General features: G+C 45.2%; 1 protein-coding gene across 1 annotated transcript in view; it reads left to right on the forward strand.

Annotated features, from left to right (window-relative positions):
* The window catches only part of SPTBN2 (spectrin beta, non-erythrocytic 2), a 1,201,559-nt gene that overhangs the window by 204,718 nt on the left and 974,156 nt on the right, over window positions 1-22,685 (forward strand). The window contains exons 4-5 of the mRNA XM_030217767.1: window positions 20,540-20,631; window positions 21,405-21,485. Coding sequence (XP_030073627.1) covers window positions 20,540-20,631; window positions 21,405-21,485 — 173 coding nt within the window. The remainder of the gene's footprint in view (window positions 1-20,539; window positions 20,632-21,404; window positions 21,486-22,685) is intronic.

Raw genomic sequence — 22,685 nt, forward strand, 5'->3', positions numbered from 1 at the left:
CCCCTCCCCTCGAGCTCTGGACCCCCCTCCCACGGAAGTCTGACTACGCCCTAGTGTGAATGACTGTGTGACACATAGTGAATGTGATACAGTGGGAGACATAGAGTGTGTGAGAGACAGTGTGTGAGAGTGAGAGAGAGAAAGACATTGACTGTGAGAGAGAGAGAGAGTGTGTGAGACAGAGTGTGTGTGTATGACAGAGAGACCTCCCCTCCTCTCTTGTGTCAGGCCCCCCTCCCCCTCTCTCTCTGGTGCCTGAGCGTTACTGTGCAGGACGCTGAGCTCTGGCTGTGCTTCAAGGAACTGACCAATCCTATTTAATAGAATGCACCTCCAACATTCTGAAGCCGAGAAACCTCGTGTGGTTCGTCACTTCTGCTTGTGATGAACCCGGAAGTACGTGATGTCAATTCAGGAGATGGATACATAGAGCAGGAATGCCTCAGCCATGCAGTCAGCTTCAGAATGTTGGAGGTGTATTTTATTATATAGGATATGGATAAATAAGTGACGCTGTATTATGTAAATGTCGTGGAGGGGAATAATCGAACGCGAACGCCCATCTCCATGTGCGTCTATGTCCAAGAACGGGTACGTGAAGGGGCGGGATAGACCGTATTTTCGAAAAAAAATGAGCGCCCATCTTTTTTTTCGATAATATGGGTTGTGCCGGGCAAATGCATCAGATTTGTGCGGATTTGAGCTGGGCAGTATCGTTTTTCATCGATAATGGAAACCGAAGGTGCCCAGCTCAAAAACGAACAAATCCAAGGCATTGGGTCGTGGGAGGTGCCAGGATTCGTCGTGCACTGGTCCCCCTCACATGTCAGGACACCAACCGGGCACCCTAGGGGGTACTTTTAAACACTTAAAAAAACATTAAAATAGCTCCCAAGTCCATAGCTCCCTTCCTTTGGGTGCTGAGCCCCTCAACCCCCCCACAACCCCCCCCCCCCAAAACCCACTGCCCACAACTCTTACACCGTTACCATAGCCCTTATGGCTGAAGGGGGGCACCTAGATATGGCTACAGTGGGTTTTGGGGTCGGTTTGGAGGGCTCCCATTTACCACCACAAGTGTAACATGTAGGGGGGGGGATGGGCCTGGGTCCACCTGGGTGAAGTCCACTGCACCCACTAACAACTGCTCCAGGGACCTGCATACCGCTGTGATGGAGCTGGGTATGACATTTGAGGCTGGCATACAGGCTGGCAAAAAAAGTTTTTAAAGTTATTTTTTTGTGGTGGGAGGGGGATAGTGACCACTGGGGGAGTCCGGGGAGGTCATCCCCGATTCTCTCTGGTGGTCATCTGGGCGGTTGGGGCACTTTTTGGGGACTTGTTCGTGAAAAAAAAAGGGTCCAAAAAAAGTGACCCAAATTTGCGGTAAAACGCCTTTTTTTCGATTATTGGCCGAAGGCGCCCATCTCTCCTCGGCCGATAAACACGCCCCAGTCCCGCCTTCACTACGCCTCCGACACGTCCCCGTCAACTTTGTTCATTCCCGCGACGGAGTGCAGTTGAAGACGCCCAAAATCGACTTTCAATTATACCGATTTGGGCGCCTTTGCGAGATGGGCGCTCATCTCCCGATTTGGGTCGAAATCTGGGCGCCTATCACTTTCGAAAATAAGGCTGATAGTCTGTTTGATTAAGGCATTGACCGTTAAGGTTATTATCACTTAAGGATATGAATGGCGAAAGGGATGAGTGAGTCTCCGGAGTGAGTACAATTAAGTGACAGATGATGTGAGTTCCTAGGAAATTAGGTTATAAGGGCACATGTTGATAAATAAATGCTTTGATTAATTCATATATATTTTTGTGTGAGTACTTTGAAAGAAGGGTTTTGATAAGTCTGTACTCTGCTTATAGACTTTTTCCCCCGTGTGAATAGATTTGATTACATTTTAACTGCCAGACCCTAGACCATTCTTGTAAGGTTTGGAGATTTCTTCTCATCATTTCTACTCTCTCCAGGGTATCCACTCTATTGGCTATTTTCGTGTCATTCACAAAAAGGCACACCTTTCCTTCCAACCCTTCAGCAATATCTCCCACAAATATATTAAACAGAATAGGCCCCAGCACCGACCCCTGAGAAACTCCACTGCTCACCTTCCTTTCCTCCGAGCGGATTCCATTTACCACCACCCTCTGCCACCTGTCGGTCAACCGGTTTCCTATCCAGTTCACCACTTTCGGTCCTAATTTTGTTATGATTGGGGTCTGAACCCCTCTCAAACTTACCTCTTTCCTGGGGGTCAGCTTCTTAGCTGGCTTCTGTTTCTTTTCTCTGTCCTTTCTGAGCTGGCTCTGTCTCTCTGTGCTGGCAGCTTCCAGCAGCATGGCTCTAATTGTTTCACTATACTGCACCTGTGTGTGTGTTGCCTGAGTTGCTCTACCTCTCTTTGGGTGTACTGGCTTCAAGTGCTTCACAGTGTTGCATTGGTGTGGGTTGGGCCTCTCTGGGTCAGTATGCTTTTGCCTAGGTCTAGGGAGTGTGACATCATCAGGGAGGGCCTTGATAAGGAAGTGGTCTTGTTTCCTTCAGAGCCTTTGCAACAGTGGTGTTTGCTTTAGGTAGGGTGGTGCAGTGTGCACTTCTGACTTTGTGTCTAGTTTCCCTGCTTGCTTTTGCTAAGGGCCAGGTTAGTGTTAGTGCAGTGTGCACTGGTGACTGTGTGTTTAGCTTTCCTGCTTTTCCCTTATGGTTCCCCTGCTTTTCCCTCTTGGTTTTGGAAGCATTGCTATGTGTAGGGCTTTGGAAGCTCTGTTGCTGATAGAAGTACTTCAGGGTTTGGTGTTGTTAGGAACACTGCAGAGTTTGCTGTTAGAAGTACTTCTGGTGTTTGTGCTATTGGGAGCATTGCAGTCTTTGCTGTTGGTGTTTGGTGATTTAGAATCACTTTTGGCTTATGTGTTAGCTTCCCTTCTTTTTCCTTGTGGCTCCCCTGTCTTCCCTTTTAGTGCTAGGAGCTCTTCTGGTTGCTTGCCAGAGTAGTGCTTGGGAAGCACCTTGTTAGTTGTATCTAGCTTGCTAGAGCAGTGCTTAGGTAGCTTGTTAGTTTTGTGTTTAGCTTTAGTGTAGAGCTCTGCTTGTAGCTTGGTGCTTAGTAGCACCTGTGTTAGCTTTGTGTTTAGTTCCCTGCTCTGTTAGTTTAGGACTTAGGAAGTCCCTTTCTTGAGCAGGGCTTAGGAGCTCCTGTTTAGTATAGGACTTAGGAAGTCCTTTTGTCAGTTTACTGTTAGGAACACTCCTGCTGGTTTAGGGCTTGGGAGCACGTAGATCAGTTTAGGGTTAGGAGCACTTCTGTTTCCAGTCCTGGTCCCTATGTCATCCGGTATCCAGTAAGTCCTGTCGGCTACTCGAACCCAGGAGCTCAACTCCTGGGGGGCTTAGTAGCTAAGTGCAGGTGAAGCTGTGTGGACCAGTCCAGTGTGTTCCAGTCCTGTGTCCTCCAGTCCAGTGTGCTCCAGTCCAGTGTGTTCCGGTCCGGTGTGTGTTCCAGTCTGGTGTGCTCCAGTCCAGTGTGTTCCGGTCCAGTGTGTGTTTCAGTCCGGGGGAGTGCAGTCCAGTGTTCCAGTCCTGTGTCCTCCAGTCCGGGGGATTCCAGTCCATGTGTTCCGGTTCGCTGGGCAGTGCCTGCAGTCCCTGCCGGTGTGCTTACCCAGTGTTGGTTGGTGGGTTTTGCCTGCTGCTGTCGCTCCTCGGCAGCAGCCCAAGGGCTCACGTTTGCTCCAGAGCCCGGCCCCGCGGGCTCTGAACTTGAGAACCTGACAAATTTCAACCCTTTCAGCTTATTCACGAGTCTTCTGTGGGGGATCGTATCAAAGGCTTTGCTGAAATCCAAGTAGATTACATCTAGTGCACGTCCTTCATCCAGTTCTTTGGTCACCCAGTCAAAAAAGTCAATAAGATTCGTTTGGCAGGATTTTCCTTTGGTAAAGCCATGTTGCCTCGGTTCCTGTAACCCATCGGCTTCTAGAAAGTTAACTATCCTTTCTTTCAGCAGCGACTCCATTGCTTTTCCTACCACCGACATGAGACTTACTGGTCTGTAGTTTCCCACTTCTTCCCTGTCTCCACTTTTGTGGAGAGGGACCACATCTGCTCGTCTCCAATCTCGCGGAACCTTTCCGGTCTCTAAAGATCTATTAAATAAATCTTTAAGAGGTCCCGCCAGGACCTCTCTGAGCTCCCTCAGTATCATCCTATGTATCTAAAACCTTCTTCTTTACACCGAGACTCAAGCCACTTATTGAATTCCTCTGTTTTGTGTAGTCTTTCCTCGCCCCTCCCCCACATAGGAATTACTTCAGAAAAAGCCACAGTCTGAACCAAAGATTTCAGTCCCTCTCCAAGCTTCTGGAACGCTCTCTGAGCTGTAAACTTGCTATAGTTGGCCAGGTCATTTGTCCCTAGGTGAATTACAACATCAGTGCAACTCTTCAAATCTGTTATGAAACAAAACCCACTGTGAATCGTATATGCACACTGAAAAATCACTGTGCTCTCATATATGCAAAATTGCTCTCATTTAATTTATATAAGTGAGAGGAAAAATCCTGTGGCTCAACTCAGTTCTTTCAGTCGGAACGCTGCTTAGCTGAAAATCACTTAGGGCTCACAGTTAAAAAGTAATCATTGGCAAAAAAATGCCTCTCAACAATGTTGAATCATCCACTCTTTTGGACTGATTAATATGTGAATCGAAAAAAAGACTTATCTGAACTGCTCCATTTCTGCTGGCCAATCAGTCTCTGAAACAGTGAGGTCCCGACCGACCCGTTTTGCTCAGGCTTTTTCGAGAGCCCTCACTGTGATTGAACCTAGAATGGCAAAAATTATACTTACATACGTGAGCAGATATTAACAACAAAATCTAAATCCCACAGAACACTTGGTGCGAGTGTGCGGTTCTGAAAACTCCTGTACCATTGTGCTGTGATCTTATCATAAGGCGGCCAGCAAGCAGGACTGCAAAATGGAGCTTATCAAATTTAAAGCTGTGCCTGCCTCATGACTGCCAATCTGGGGTCAGAACGTCTCTCTGGGACTCAGAAAACTCTTTAAACGACCCACCAATCAAAAAATCTTTTTCTGGGAAAAGGTGCAGCTAAATAATGCGAAGAAATGCAAAAAGAAAATCCAAAACAACCCAACCCCCCCCCCCCCCCCCCCAAGTCAATATTCAGAATTAACCGGCCACGGCTTAGCAGACAAAAAGAGGCCTGCTTTTTATGAGGCCTTATTTGGCCACTAAGCTTGGTTGGTTATGTTCTGAATATCAAAGGATATTGGAAGAATCTAGAAAGGCATTTATAGTCTCACTGGTTTCTTGTGTTTCAGTCTTGTAATAAGGAACTATAGAAATCCACAAACAGTGACTACTACTACTACTATTAAACATTTCTATAGCGCTACTAGACTTACGCAGCGCTGTACAAATCAACATGAAAAAGACAGTCCCTGCTTAACAGAGCTTACAATCTAAATTGGACAGACGAACAGACATCTAAATTGGACAGACGAACAGACAGCTAGGGGTGGGGAAATTGCAGTGGTAGTGACTCCATCTGTTTTTGCCCTATGACTAACTGACCCATTTTATTCTTCAAAGATGTAATGTAGGTGGAACTATTCCAAATCTTGGCAAGATTTATGAGGAGCTTTCTAGGCTTATTGCCAAACCTATGCAGTTTATACTTATAGTAAAATAGATGCTTCTGTGTTTTCTCATGAATCATATTATTTAAGGCTGATTGTGCAATGGTAAGTGCATTTTTATTCTGAAGCATTGGGGTACGCTGATAGGTAAGTTTGAGTAATGTTACCTTCTGCTCTAGATCTAATATTCTAGCAGCTAGTTGTTTTTTAGCTTTTGCTCATGTAGGCACTACCTTTGCAGTCTCCCAAAACCGGGTGGAATTTGAGGTGTGTTCCTCATTATATATAAGAAAGTCCTGCCACCTTTGCCCACGGTATTTACGAAACTCCATGTCCTTGTACAAAGGAGCAAGGAATCTCCATCTTCTGCATCTTTCTACCCACTCCCCTCCTCCTCCCCACTTCTAAATCTATTTAGATTGGTGTGTGGTCAGAGGCTGCCAAGGTACCTATCACTGCACTGAAAAGAGACCTCTAGAGGTAAATATGAAATCTGTGAGGGACATCGCATGGTGTACCTTAAACATATAGGTAAAATCTTTTTCCTAGAGATGTAGGGCCCTCCAGGAATCCACCAGATCTAAACTTTTGACCCACACTCCCAAACCATTATCAGTTCTAGGGCTTGCCCTCTGATTCCCTGCAGTGGCGTCCATGAGAGGATCCAGTATGTAATTGAAATCCCGTAACAGAATCCTCTGCATACCTGGTACAGTAGTAATATTCACTAAAAGAGAAAGAAGAGATCTCAGAAATGGTTTAATAGTATCATTCAGGGCATACATTGAAGCAGTAACAACAGCAAGGTGGTTAGGTTTCCCTTTATGGATCAATATTGTCACCCCTTCCTTTTTCTTGCTGAAGGAAACATAAAAACATTATCCCACCCAGGATTGTCACAACTTCTGGTGTTCTATATCATTTAATTTTGTTCCCTGTAGGCCCACAATTCCAGATTTGTGCTAGCTAAGGTTTGCAAAATATTGCCCATTTTATTAGGGAATTGATACCTGACACATTTCAGGATACCACTCTCACATTTCTGCTAGTCATGTGAGTAGTGAGCAAAGCAGAATAGTGTTCAGGGAACATGCAAGGAGTATATTACCATCAGCACCAATGTTCACGCCATCAGTTGTATCTTGACTATCATAGTTTATCCCTGTTAAGTTGTATGTTTAGGATGAGTCCAGAGCCAAGGTGCTGGACACCCTTGAATAAGATGCCCCTCCTAAGGAAGCAGTGGCAGTGCCTGTGCACAGCATCCTTCAGGCTGTGCAGATGAGAAACTGGGAAAATCCCCTCTCTGTCCAGCCCATTTACAAGAAGGCTGGCTCTATGTATAGAGTAAAAAAGACTCCCGGATTCAAGAAGCAGCAGCTTCCTCACTATTCCATAGTAGTCAAAAGGGTCAGAAGTTCCAAGTCTCATGCCTTGGTGCCCCCAGGAGGGATGTTTGGACTCTGGAATCTTTTGGGAAGAAGGTTTTTCAGGGCTATATGATCCTCCACTTGAAGAACTTAATGCACAGTTTGTCAGAACTCTGGCCCCAGAGCTCCACAAGCTAGTAGCTAAGCAGAAGTACTGAAAGATGTGAAGAGGGAAATATGGCTAGCAAAAGCGCGAGCGGAAGAAAAAAAATGGCTAAAGATGTAAAGAGAGGTGACAAGACTTTTTTCAGATATATTGGAGAAAGGAGAAGAGATAGGAATGGAATTAAGTACATAAGTAATGCCATACTGGGAAAAGACCAAGGGTCCATCAAGCCCAGCATCCTGTCCACGACAGCAGCCAATCCAGGCCAAGGGCACCTGGCAAGCTTCCCAAACGTACAAACATTCTATACATGTTATTCCTGGAATTGTGGATTTTTCCCAAGTCCATTTAGTAGCGGTTTATGGACTTGTCCTTGTTTTTAAGCCCTTTAGCCTCTTTTATCCAGTTCACGGGTGTCTCATTTCATTTTTATGCCGATGACATTCTCCTCTTATTTCCTACTAGTCCTTATTCTCCTGTCCTTGGCCCTTTTCAAAATTGTCTGAGCATCATTTCACATTGACTCTCTAAACATAAACTGGTTTTAAATAAACAGAAAACTGTTGCTTATTGGTTCATGGGCAGCGCTGCCATTCTGACTATTCCATTAAATCTCTTTGGTACTGTGATTCAACCGGTTAACTCCTTCTGCTACCTTGCTGTTATTCTTAAGTACATAAGTAATGCCACACTGGGAAAAGACCAAGGGTCCATCGAGCCCAGCATCCTGTCCACGACAGCAGCCAATCCAGGCCAAGGGAACCTGGCAAGCTTCCCAAACGTACAAACATTCCATACATGTTATTCCTGGAATTGTGGATTTTTCCCCAAGTCTGTTTAGTAGTGGTTTATGGACTTGTCCTTTAGGAAACCATCTAACCCCTTTCTAAACTCTGCCAAGCTAACCGCCTCCACCACGCTCTCCAGCAACGAACTCCAGAGTTTAATTACGCGTTGGTTGATGAAAAATTTTCTCCGATTTGTTTTAAATTTACTACACTGTAGTTTCATCACATGTCCCCTAGTCCTAGTACCCTTGGAAAGCGTGAACAGACGCCCCACATCCACCTGCTCCACTCCACTCATTATTTCACATACCTCCATCATGTCTCCCCTCAGCCGTCTCCTCTCCAAGCTGAAAAGCCCTAGCCTCCTTAGTCTTTCTTCATAGGGAAGTCGTCCCATCCTCGCTATCATTTTAGTTGCCCTTCGCTGCACCTTTTCCAATTCCACTATATCTTTCTTGAGATGTGGCGACCAGAATCGAACACAATACTCAAGGTGCGGTCGCACCATGGAGCGATATAACGGCATTATAACATCCTCACAACTGTTTTCCATACCTTTCCTAATAATACCCAACATTCTATTCGCTTTCCTAGCCGCAGCAGCACACTGAGCAGAAGGTTTCAGTGTATTATCGACGACGACACCCAGATCCCTTTCTTGGTCCGTAACTCCTAACGTGGAACCTTGCATGACGTAGCTATAATTCGGGTTCTTTTTTCCCACATGCATCACCTTGCACTTGCTCACATTAAATGTCATCTGCCATCTAGCCGCCCAGTCTCCCAGTCTCGTAAGGTCCTTCTGTAATTTTTCACAATCCTGTCGCGAGTTAACGACTTTGAATAACTTTGTGTCATCAGCAAATTTAATTACCTCGCTAGTTACTCCCATCTCTAAATCATTTATAAATATATTAAACAGCAGCGGTCCTAGCACAGACCCCTGAGGAACCCCACTAACTACCCTTCTCCATTGTGAATACTGCCCATTTAACCCCACTCTGTGTTTCCTATCCTTCAACCAGTTTTTAATCCACAATAGGACTTTTCCTCCTATCCCATGACCCTCCAATTTCCTCTGTAGCCTTTCATGAGGTACCTTGTCAAACGCCTTTTGAAAATCCAGCTACACAATATCAACCGGCTCCCCTTTGTCCATACGTTTGTTTACTCCTTCAAAGAATTGAAGTAAATTGGTCAGGCAAGATTTCCCCACACAAAAGCCGTGCTGACTCGGTCTCAGTAATCCATGTCCTCGGATGTGCTCTGTAATTTTGTTTTTAATAATAGCCTCTACCATTTTCCCCAGCACCGACGTCAGACTCACCGGTCTATAATTTCCCGGATCTCCCCTGGAACCTTTTTTAAAAATGGGCGTTACATTGACCTCCCTCCAATCTTCCGGTACCACGCTCGATTTTAAGGATAAAATGAGTGGAGGAGTGGCCTAGTGGTTAGAGTAGTGGACTTTGGTCCTGGGGAACTGGGTTCAATTCCCACTGCAGGCACAGGCAGCTCCTTGTGACTTTGGGCAAGTCACTTAACCCTCCATTGCCCCAGGTACAAATAAGTACCTAAGCCGCATTGAGCCTGCCATGAGTGGGAAAGCGAAGGGTACTAAAAAAAAAAAATTGCATATCACTAGCAGTAGCTCCACAAGCTCATTTTTCAGTTCTATCAGTACTCTAGGATGAATACCATCCGGTCCAGGAGATTTGTTACTCTTCAGTTTGCTGAACTGCCCCATTACGTCCTCCAGGTTTACCGTGAAGTCAGTAAGTTTCTCCGACTCGTCCGCTTGAAATATCATTTCCGACACCGGTATCCCACCCAAATGTTCCTCGGTGAAGACCGAAGCAAAGAATTCATTCAATCTCTCCGCTACGTCTTTGTTTTCCTTGATCGCCCCTTTTACCCCTCGGTCATCCAGCGGCCCAACCGATTCTTTTGCCAGCTTCCTGCTTTTAATTTACCGAAAATTTTTTTTACTATGTTTTTTTGCCTCTAATGCTATCATTTTTTCGTAATCCCTCTTGGCCTTCTTTATCTGCGCCTTGCATTTGCTTTGACACTCCTTATGCTGCTTCTTGTTATTTTCGGACGGTTCCTTCTTCCATTTTCTGAAGGCGTTTCTTTTAGCCCTAATAGCTTCCTTCACCTCACTTGTCAACCAGGCAGGCTGTCTTTTGGAGTTCCGTCTTTCTTTTCTAATTAGTGGAATATGTTTGGCCTGGACCTCCAGGATGGTATTTTTGAACAGCGTCCATGCATGTTGTACAGTTTTTACCCTCTCAGTTGTCTCCCTAAGTTTTTTTTCCACCGTTCTTCTCATTTTATCATAGTCTCCTTTTTTAAAGTTAAACGCTAACGTATTTGACTTCCTGTGTATGGTTACTTCAAGGTTGATATTAAAACTGATCATATTATGATCACTGTTATCAAGCGGCCCCAGTACTATAACGTCCCTCACCAGATCAGGCGCTCCACTAAGGACCAAGTCTAGAATTTTTCCTTCTCTTGTCTGCTCCTGCACCAGCTGCTCCATAAAGCTGTCCTTGATTTCATCAAGGAATTGTACCTCTCTAGCGTGTCCCGATGTTACATTTACCCAGTCTATATTTGGATAATTGAAGTCACCCATTATTATCACATTGCCCATTTTGTTTGCGTCTCTGATTTCATTTATCATTTCTGCGTCTACCTGCTCATCCTGGCGAGGCGGACGGTAGTACACTCCTATCACCGTCCTTTTCCCTTTTATGTGTAAATCCTTTTTATTGGCAAAAAGAAAAACCAATACAATAAAAATTATGTACAAACAATCCACTGCATCTGCCTCTTATATTTTCTAATATTAACTCCCCCAATAACCCCCCCACCCCTTAGCCATCCCTTCCAACATTGCACACCTATCATATCCATATTATCATATTGAGATATTAATCTAATGTATAAAACAAACTAATGTTCAATATTTAGGCACTTGCACGACAATTTGGCATCCTCTCTCAATTAGAAAACTAGCAATTCCAAATAAGTAAAACAGTATGCAACATCAACCCAAAGAGAGAGAGAAAAAAACCCTCCTCCACAACCCCTTAACCCCCCCCCCCCCCAAGGATCCCCTCCCCTAAAATCACACCCCTCCCTTTCCCTTGCACTGCTAGAAGTTTAAGATTCTACTGCGCGCCACCGCTGTCAAGGAATCCCAAAAGGGAGACCACATATGGCAAAATTCATCCCCCCTGAGTGAGGCCAGGTCACCCACCTCTCTACGTTCCAGAGAACAGAGTGTAATCATCCTAGATCGCCACTGGGAGAAAGCCGGGCAGTCAGAAGTTATCCATGAATGAAGAATGGTTTTCTTCCCTACTATGACTGCCTTCCTTAAATAGGGCTTTAACCCCTTTGGCGGGGGCTGAGAAAATTGGAATTTATCAAACAACAACATCAGCCTTCTGCGCAAAGTAAGTCCCCAGAGGTTAGACACAAAACAACAGAGTTGCCTCCAAAATTCTATTACTCTTGGACAGCTCCAGAACATATGCCCCAGGTCTGCTGGTGCATGGCCGCACTTCAAGCATTTGTCATCTCTACTACTACTACTACTTATCATTTCTATAGCGCTACTAGGGTTACGCAGCGCTGTACAAGTTAAAACATGGGGAAGGACAGTCCCTGCCCAAGAGAGCTTACAATCTAAAGGTAACAAACTATGTAGTCAGTGTAGTCAGTGTATCATGAATGGGGAAGGTGGTTAGGCGCCAAAAGCAAGGGAGAAGAGATGGGTTTTGAGTAAGGACTTAAAGATGGGCAGGGAGGGCGCATGGCGTATGGGCTCGGGGAGTCTGTTCCAGGCATAAGGTGATGCGAGGCAGAAGGGACGGAGTCTGGAGTTAGCGGTAGTGGAGAAGGGTACAGATAGGAGTGATTTGTCCTGAGAGCGGAGGTTACGGGTGGGGACATAGGGGGAGAGGAGGGTAGAGAGGTAATGGGGGGCTGCAGATTGAGTGCATTTGAAAGTCATTAGGAGAAGCTTGAACTGAATACGGTAGCGAATCGGGAGCCAGTGAAGCGACTTGAGGAGAGGGGTGATATGAGAGTATCGGTTCACGCGGTAGATAAGACGTGCAGCGGAATTTTGGACAGATTGAAGGGGGGATAGGTGGCTAAGCGGGAGACCAGCAAGGAGAAGGTTGCAGTAGTCAAGACGAGAGGTAACGAGTGAGTGGACAAGGGTTCGGGTGGTCTGTTCAGAGAGGAATGGGCGGATTTTGCTAATATTATAGAGGAAGAAGCGACAGGTCTTAGCTGTCTGCTGGATATGGGCAGAGAAGGAGAGGGAGGAGTCGAAAATGACTCCGAGATTGCGGGCTGACGAGATGGGGAGGATGAGGGCGTTGTCAACAGAGACAGAGAGTGGGGGAAGAGGAGAGGAGGGTTTGGGTGGGAAGACAAGGAGCTCAGTCTTTGCCATGTTCAGTTTCAGATGACGGTTGGACATCCAGGCGGCGATATCTGAGAGGCAGGCCGAGACTTTGGCCTGGGTTTCGACTGTGATGTCGGGAGTGGAGAGGTAGAGCTGGGTGTCATCGGCATAGAGATGGTACAGGAAACCATGTGATGAGATCAGTGAGCCCAGGGAAGAGGTGTATATTGAGAAAAGAAGCGGTCCAAGGACAGATCCTTGAGGAACCCCAACAGAGAGCGGGACGGGGGTGGAAGAAGAGCCATTAGAAAATACTCTGAAGGTGCGTTGGGAAAGATACGAGGAGAACCAGGAGAGGACGGGGCCCTGGAATCCAAATGAGGACAGTGTGTCAAGAAGTAAATTATGATTGACAATGTCGAAGGCGGCAGATAAGTCGAGGAGGATAAGGATGGAGTAGTGACCTTTGGATTTGGCAAGGAACAGGTCATTGCAGACTTTGGAGAGAGTTGTTTCTGTTGAGTGTAGTGGGCGAAAGCCGGATTGAAACGGATCAAGGATGGCCTGAGAGGAGAGGAAATCAAGGCAGCGGCTGTGGACAGCGCGTTCAAGTAATTTGGAGAGGAAGGGAGATGGGGCGGTAATTGGAGGGACAGGTGGGGTCAAGTGATGGTTTTTTGAGAAGTGGAGTGACTACAGCGTGCTTGAAGGTGTCAGGGACAGTAGCAGTGGAGAGAGAGAGGTTGAGGATGTGACAGATTGAGGGGTTAACTGTAGGAGAGATGTTGGTAAGCAGATTGGTGGGAATGGGGTCAGAGGAACAGGTGGTGCACTTAGAGGAAGAAAGAAGGCGAGCAGTTTCCTCTTCGGTGATCTCAGGGAAGGAGGAGAAGGAGGACAGGTTAGGTTGGTTGAGGGAGTGGGTTAAGAAGTCACAGGGAGGAGAAGGCTTGGAGGTGAATTCAAGGTTTATCTTCTGCACTTTATCGCGGAAGTAGTCAGCTAGTGTTTGAGGAGAGAGTGAGGGGTGGGTGGGAGTGGAGGGCACTTTAAGTAGGGAGTTGAGGGTTGCGAAGAGGCGACGAGGGTTGGAACCAAGAGATTTGGTTAATTGAGAATAATATTCCTGTTTGGCAAGGAATAGGGAGGACTGGAAGGAGGATAGTATGAATTTGTAATGGGTGAATTCTGACAGGGTGCGAGATTTCCTCCAGAGTCGTTCAGCAGATCGGGTGCAGGAGCGAAGGTAACGGATGCAAGGGGTTAACCAGGGCTGAGGATTAATGCGCTTAGTGGGGCGAGAGACAGATGGTGCTAGGGTATCCAGAGCAGTGGAGAGAATTTCATTGTAGGTAGAGACAGCCGTGTCGACAGATTCAGAAGACGAGATGGACAGGAAGAGATTGGAGATGTGAGAGGATAGGGTAGGGGGGTCGACAGCTTGGAGATTCCTGAAGGCAGTGGTTATAGTTGGGCGAGGTTGAGGGGGAGGGTGATGAAGTGTGAGGGTGATTAGGTGATGATCTGAGATAGGAAGGACTGAGGTGCAGAAATTAGAAGGTGAGCAGGAAGAGAAGAGAACGAGGTCGAGACAATGGCCATCACGGTGAGTAGGGGCGGTAGAGGATAGTCGGAGGTTAAAGGAGGATATCAGAGTGAGGAATTTAGAAGCGTAGGAGTTGGCTGCTCTCACCCACAATGATTCAAAGGTGTGATTTGTGTCCTGCTGAATTTGTAATCTATCTGAGTCAAGGCTCTCGTTAATATACAATGCTACCCCTCCACCAGTCCGGTCCACCCTATCAGTACGATATACTTTGTACCCCGGTATGACAGTGTCCCACTGGTTATCCTCCTTCCACCAAGTCTCAGTAATGCCTATTATATCCAATTTTTCATTTAGTGCAATATATTCCAACTCTCCCATCTTATTTCTTAGACTCCTAGCATTTACATATAGACATTTCAGAGTATGTTTGTTGTTCCTATTTGCATGATGCTTAGTACTGGACACTACTGATTTGCCATCTTTTGTCTGATCTTTAGTTGTATTTAAGGGCACCTGGCCTACCACGGTCTGTTGTGCAACCTCACTATCCAGAAACCCTATCTTCCCTGTTTGTGAGGTATATTTGCAAGATACCTTATCCCGAACCATGTGCTTTTGAGCGACTGTCGGCCTTCCCCCCATTTCTAGTTTAAAAGCTGCTCTATCTCCTTTTTAAATGCCGACGCCAGCAGCCTGATCCCACCCTGGTTAAGTTGGAGCCCATCCTTTCAGAATAGGCTCCCCCTTCCCCAGAATGTTGCCCAGTTCCTAACAAATCTAAAACCCTCCTCCCTGCACCATCGTCTCATCCACGCATTGAGACTCTGGAGCTTTGCCTGTCTCTTGGGCCCTGCGCGTGGAACAGGTAGCATTTCAGAAAATGCTACCCTAGAGGATCTGGATTTGAGCTTTCTACCTAAGAGCCTAAATTTGGCTTCCAGAACCTCTCTCCCATATTTTCCTATGTCATTGGTACCCACATGTACCAAGACAGTGGACTCCTCCCCAGCACTATCTTGATTCCCATTTAACAGATTTTGAATCAGTGTAAAACTGGTTTTCTGATTCTCCGCCAACTATGCACTGTTTGCCACTATTTTGATCAGCTCACTTTTCACAGACTAGTTTTGTCTCTTCTTATCACTAGACTTGATTATTGTAACATTATGTATCTTGGCTGTTCTTGGTCAAACCTCAAAACACTTCAAACAGTCGAAAACATGGCCATTAAACTCATTTGCCATGCGTGTAAGTTTGAGAGTGTCTCCCCTTTACTTCAGAAATTTCATTGGTTTCCCATGGAGCAACGTATCAAATACAAACTTCTTACTCTTACTTTTAGGGCACTTAGGTTTGGAATTTATGATTATTTGGCATCTTTTACTATCCCTTACTCTCTAGCTAGACTTTTACGTTCATTGAAAGATCATCGACTTGTTCTCCCTGGTCCCAAAGCTGCACAGCTCAAATTCACATGCCACCATGACTTCTTCTTCACGGCCCCTTTCTTTTGGAATTCTCTACCCCTCTCTTTGCACTCTGAACCAACTTCTACGAATTTAATAGCCTTAAAAACATGGCTTTTTAAAGAGGCATTTCACCTTGACAATGAATGTAGGAGTTTCTTGTGTTTCCATTATCACCCTCCCTCCTCCAGTTTCCCTCTAAATGTTACCTAGCCTTGCCCTCCCTTTTGCCTACCCCTACTGTTACACCACCTTAATCTCTAGACGGACTGTTGGTTGATTTTTTTCTCTTTCGTATCGAATAATTGTAGTTTTGTTTCCTCCTTTTATTTATATTTTGATTTGTAAAATACCCAGTTCTGCTAGTCAACTTGGGCGGTATAGTAAGTTTTAATAAACATAAACATCTATTTTGCACAGTATGTTGGCTAAAAAGGCAGAATATAAACCTCTATGGGGCCTATTTACTAAGCTGAGTTAGATGTTCAACATGGCTTCTAATATGTATTAAAAGCCAGTTACTGCTTAGTAAATACAGTTAACATGTGGCCAGTTTTATAAGTGGGTTCTTCTATTTAGATGCCCTGTGGATGCGTGGTAGGAACCCATTTTGTAAAGGTACTTAGGCACCTGTTATAGAATACTAGTATAACCTTATATTTACATCCTTAACATTTAGGTGTTTGCATTTACACCAGCCATAGATTACCCACATAATTTACAGTATTCTGTAAGTGTTATATATATATATATATATATATATATATATATATATATATATATATATATATATATATATATATAATTTATTTATTTATTTGTTACATTTGTATCCCACATTTTCCCACCTATTTTCAGGCTCAATGTGGCTTACATAGTACCGTTACTGCGTTTGCCAGTTCCGGTATGAACAAATACAAGGTGATATTGTGGTAGAGTAAGGTTCATGTATGGTAAATATAATGGGGGAACTTAGAGAAGGAAGAGGAAGAGTTAGAAATGTCCATTTCAGTCTTTGGTTTCGTTGTGTCACAGGTGTCCAAGTTTTTATGTTGGGTCAGTGGGGTATGCCTTTCTGAACAGATTTGTTTTCAGTAGTTTTTGGAAATTTAAGTGGTCAAGCGTAGTTTTTACTGCTTTTTGCAGTGTGTTCTATAGTTGTGCGCTTAGATAGGAAAAGCTGGATGTGTAAGTTGATTTGTATTTGAGTCCTTTGAAGCTTGGGTAGTGGAGATTTAGGTATGATCGTGCTGATCTTGTAGTGTTTCTGGTTGGCAGGTCTATGAGGTCTGTCATGTATCCCGGGGCTTCGCCGTAAATAATTTTATGGACTATTGTATAGATTTTGAAAGCAATACGTTCTTTGATTGGGAGCCAGTGCAGTTTTTCTCTGAGGGGTTTGGCGCTTTCAAAACGCGTTTTTCCAAATATAAGCCTGGCTGCTGTGTTTTGGACGGTCTGAAGTTTCTTTATGGTTTGTTCTTTGCAGCCCGCATAAATTCCATTGCAATAGTCTGTGTGGCTTAGTACCATTGATTGTATCAGGTTGCGAAATACTTCCCTCGGGAAGAATGGTTTCACGCGTTTGAGTTTTCACATTGAGTAAAACATTTTCTTTATTGTAGATTTCGCTTGGTTCTCTAGTGAGAGGTTCTGGTCGATTGTTACTCCGAGAATTTTCAGGCTGTCTGAGATTGGGAGGGTGCAACCTGGGGTGTTAATGTTTGTGGGTTTGTATGGATTGTATTGGGATGAGATTTTATTTTATTTTTTTTTGTTACATTTGTACCCCACGCTTTCCCACTCATGGCAGGCTCAATGCGGCTTACATGGGGCAATGGAGGGTTAAGTGACTTGCCCAGAGTTACAAGGAGCTGCCTCTGCCTGAAGTGGGAATCGAACTCAGTTCCTCAGTTCCCCAGGACCAAAGTCCACCACCCTAACCACTAGGCCACTCCTCCACTCCAGATGATGAGGCAATGTGTTTTTTCCGTGTTGAGTTTTAGTTGGAATGCATTTGCCCATGAGTTCATGACGTTTGAGCTGAGCTTGATTTCATTGGTGATTTCTGCCAGATTGTGTTTGTAGGGGATGTATATTGTAACGTCATCAGTGTAGATGAATGGGTTAAGGCCTTGGATGGATAAGGCCTTGGCTAGTGGGGTCATCATGAGGTTGAAAAGGATCGGTGATAATGGTGATCCTTGCGGTACTGCGCAGTCTGGTTTCCAAGGTGATGATATGTTTGTACTTGATTTCACTTACTACTACTACTTGAGGCGGGGCGGGTTGGTGAGGCGGGACTTCCCTTGTCTGGGCCCGTGCTGGCTCTGTCCCATTGAACCATATTTGTCCACGTGTTCTATAATTTTATTCTTTAAAATAGTTTCCACGTTGGGCTTGCGGGTCTGTGATTTTCCGTATCACCCCTGGAACCCTTTTGGGAATCGGCATCGCGTTGGCCACCCTCCAATCTTCAGGTACTACGGATGATTTTAACGAATACACTTGATACGCCCATCACCCTCCCATAGCCACACCCCCTTTTTGATCCACACGACTAAAAATGCACATGTAAAGTTTCAATTAAGGCCAATTAGTGCCTATGATTAGCACCCAATTATTGGTGCCAATTGGCTTGTTATTCAATTAAACTGCGTGCCCTCCCTGAGCCCATACGCCGGGCCCCCTCCCTACCCATCTTCAAATCATTGCTCAAAGCCCATCTCTTCAATGTCGCCTTCGGCACCTAATCACTACACCTCTTCTCAGGAAATCTCAACTACCCCAACTTGACATTTTGTCCTTTAGATTGTAAGCTCTTCTGAGCAGGGACCGTCCTTATTTGTTAATTTGTACAGTGCTGCGTAACCCTAGTAGCGCTCTAGAAATGTTAATTAGTAGTAGTAGTAGATCCTATTCAACATAAGGTTTAGAGTGGTAGTGCTTGATCATTGAGAGCAAAGAGGTTAATCAGACATGCGATAAAAAGTTCGGTTTTGAACAGGTTGTGTATAAAGTTGTTATTTAGTGTTTAAGATGGATATTTATTGTATGCCTTCTTGAATAGTTCTGTTTTCAATAGCCTTCGGAAGATGGATAGGTCTTTCGTTGTCTTTATGGCCTTCGGTAGTGCGTTCCATAACTGCGTGCAGATGTATGAGAAGCTAGTCGCATATGTGAATTTGTATTTTAGCCCTTTGCAGTTAGGATAGTGGAGATTGAGGAATGTGCTTGATGATCTTTTTGCATTCCTAGTAGGCAAATCAATAAGGTTCGACATGTAGGTCGGGGCTTCCCCATAGATGTTTCGGTGCTGTGTAGGGGGCAAAATCCTGATTGTGAGAGCTGCCTATATGCTCTCCATACTGTGCCCCTGTGGTAGGCCACCCTTACAAATATGCGCTATGCAAGCTAAGTGGGTAGTTGCAGAATAGCACCTATGTGCAATTTTTGTTTTTGCACACTTATGTGTGCACATACACATGTATATGCCATTATTATAAACATTTACATGCATAATTAACATGTAAATATGGATGCCTAGTCTATGGAATTGCCCTCCAAACTCCTAATGTAAAGAGGAGGGAAAGGTGTGAGGAAGGGCCAAGGAGTGCACATTGCAGTTAAGTCAGATGTCAATTAATGTGTATTAATTGGAAATCATGCAATAAAGCAGAACTGTTAATGACACCTTTAAAAGTGTTCCCTTACATTAATGTCCAGGTTCGCATCTGCCAAATGCCAACCACTCTCTCATAGGACCCAATATTCAAAAGGGTTTAACCGGGCAGGACAGAATCCTGACTAGTTAAATCTTGCTGAGCTGGCAGTCCACCGATATTCAGTGGCACTTCTGCGGAGTGTGCTGAATATTGGCTCTAACTGCCCAGGTGGAATCCATGCAGTGGAGGGGTGGTCCGGGAGTGGAGTTGGGGAGGAGCTGTGAGTTATACGGATATCAGCAATATTCACTGCAGGTGCCCACATAGCTAAGTATCCAGATAGGACTGCATAAAAGGCTGTCCTAGCATTGGTCACTTCGCTATGCAGGTGTTGGCACTGAATATCAACCATAACCCACATAACTTCTGGGTAGTGGAGTGACTGTGCTTCTGTTCTTCTCTCCCTCCCTCCCCCAAACAAGAGTGTACACCCTTCTCAAACCCTCCCCCAAGACCATTGTCCCATTCCCAACCCCCTGAACAAGAGCTTCCCCCCTCCCATGTTCCCACATGCCTCCCCAACTCCTGAAGCACCTCCCCCCATATTCTTGTAGGGTCCACTGAGCCTACCTTAGTATCCCTGGTGGTCTAAGGGGGAAGGCCAGGCAGGAGCAAATCAATAGCCCCTGCCCATGCTGGCTTCAGGCGCAAAATAGTGGCTGCACCTCTAGCGGTAGTCTCACCCTTATATGGAAGACTGACCCCTAGCAGTAATATTGCAAGATTACTGATAGAGGTCACTGCCACCATTTTGTGCCCAGAGACAGAATGAGCTGGAGATATTGGGGTTCACTCCTGTTGGCCTACTCCCTAGACCACCAGGGACCCTAAAGTAGGCCTTGAGAGGTATACAGGAGTGTGTGTTTGGGGGGGGGGGGCTTAGAGGGGGGTGGGAGGGGGAAGGGGCCAATGCTCTTGGATGATGTTTGGGAGGTGGATAAGTTAATGTCCAAGAAAACCTGATATTCAACCTGCTACCCAATTAAGCAACCGGGTAGCAGGCTGAATATTGCACCTACCCAGTTTTATTCCGGGTATGGCTAGAGTCCCTCCAGAGCCCAGATTGTAAGTGCTGGTACCCACATAAGTGCTTGAATTGAATATCATGGCCTAATTCAGCTGTCAGCAGTTATCTTTTTAAAAACAAATCACCGATCTCTGCCAGTTGAATATTGGCCGAATAGCTATCACAGAGGTTTTGCACTTAATGTAACACAGTGTAAGAAATTAAGGACTAAATCACATGATATTAAATTGAAATCAGGTTAATATATTTGGCAAAAAAAAACAATATTCTGCCCCATGTATATCCACCCTAGTCTGTTTGCTGTGGCTAGTTTCACTGACCTTACACTTGTGCCCATTTCTTTCTTAGATCCAAGACATAAGTGTGGAAACAGAAGACAACAAAGAAAAGAAGTCAGCCAAAGATGCACTGCTGCTCTGGTGCCAAATGAAGACAGCAGGGTAAGGAGCATCGCATATCTGGTGGGAATGGAAGAATTCAAGGGGCATGTTAGCCGAAGAGAAGGGTATTTTAAGTACACCTTGCTTTTAAGGGAGGTCTGTTGTTGGGGTATCTACTTGCATCCAAATGAATGACATCTCTTAGATATCTTTCACCCAACTGAGTGTATTCCTGTTTTATATCATACAAAGGAGGGATATCTCATGCTTGAGGAGTTATACAACACCTACAGAATTGGGCGGGAACTCACAGAGTGGAGAGAAATGTAAGGGTAGCTCATGCCCAAGTAATGGTGTCCCTGGTTCTGATATTAGGAGATGAAGATAGAAAAAGTGGTTTGTTTGTATGCCAGAATGGGGAAGGATTCTCTTTCTTATATGTTATAGGAACATTCCTAAAGCCTCTTAACACCTGGGGTGGAAGGCAATCCTGGAGTCTGTCACAAACAAGTAAGGTGTTCCAGAGAAACTTTAAATTCCTGGGATTCCCTTCACCACACTACTTCAGTGGGGGAGGGGTGATGAATCCCTAAGCAAAAGGGATCTCACTACCAACAAGAACATGATTTGATTTATTGACTTGATACACCGTTTAATACAACAGGATTTTAAAGCATTTTACAATAAACAATCTTGGATCCCTGGAATATTTAACCCTTGGGGTATTCCCAGTAGTCACTCACATGGGGTGGTCCCGTGAGCTTTTTACACAGTTCTGGTGGGACTCCAGAAGTATCTTGCTCCTCTCTGATTGTCTTATTTTTAATCTACAGGTATCCCAATGTCAATATTCACAATTTTACCACAAGCTGGAGAGATGGGATGGCTTTCAACGCTATTGTGCATAAGCACCGGTCAGTAAAATGTCACATGAAGTATCATATAGAGATGACTAAGAGACAGCAAGGTCATGTAGGGCATGAGAGCAAACAAAGTCTCATAGGGGGAGCAAGAGTTATGTTGGAGAAGGAGAAAGTGAGAGTGAGCAATGTTATACAGAAGCAGTGTCACTCAGTAGGGACAAAGAACAAACAAGTGATGGGTGCAGGAGGAGCCAGAAGGTCACATACTGACCAGCCAAAGGTAGTGTGCCTTAGGACTGCATCTTTTTCTCCAGCTAAATTTTGTGCTGGCAGTGATTTTCCCCATGGCAAAATATAGACTGTCAATCAAGGGAAAGTTTCAGCTAGCAAAGTTTGAGGCTGATGCTCAAAACTACTGCCAGTGATTAATGCTGGGTTTGCACACACATTATTGTGCACCAAATGCTCAAATGGTTCCAGCTCAGGTATTAATGTGAACCGAAACTATTACTGCAGACTGCATTAAAATCATTTAAATGCATGTTAATGCGGTCATTACGCACCTCGCAGCCATACTCAAAAACAAAGTTTCTCAAGTGTATTTAGTGCGGGAAACTTTTCGCCAGGCCCAGGGCAGTGTAGAAGGGTTGGTTGAGAAGAGTGAGTGTCTAGTGGCACCCCTTCTCTCCTCCAACCCAACCACCCTGCCCCAGACTTCTTCCTGCATCGTCCCAGCCTCTCTGCCTTTCCACGACCCCCCCTTCCTCCGATCTGATCCAACCCTGCCTTCTGACCCGACTCCCCCCCACCATCCTCTTCCCCTTATATAACAAAATATGCCCTGGTGGTCCAGAGTTTCCTTTTCCCCCTTTCGTTGCAAACAAATGCTGTGGTGGTCTAGCAAAAGCCCACCCTGATCGCCATATCTTGAACAAGGCAGGAGCAATGCTCACTCACTCCTGCCTCCAGATGCTGTCATCTGCAAAATAGTGGTGTCCTGCCCCATGTGGTGCATCCTGTGATGCACTGAGCAGGACCTACTTACCATATAAGGGAGTTTATCCTTTATGTGGTAGACAGGGCCCTGTCCAATGCATCCCAGGATGTACAACGTAGGGCAGGGTGCTGCCATTTTGCAGATGGTGGCACTCGGAGGCAGGAGTGAGTGGACATCACTCCTACTTCCTTCCAGGTACTGAGTCAGAGGGGATAGACTTGGGATGGGTGGGTGGTCCCACTAGACTATCATGG

The sequence above is a fragment of the Microcaecilia unicolor genome, chromosome 11 (assembly GCF_901765095.1).
Source record: "Microcaecilia unicolor chromosome 11, aMicUni1.1, whole genome shotgun sequence".
Classification (NCBI taxonomy): domain Eukaryota; kingdom Metazoa; phylum Chordata; class Amphibia; order Gymnophiona; family Siphonopidae; genus Microcaecilia; species Microcaecilia unicolor.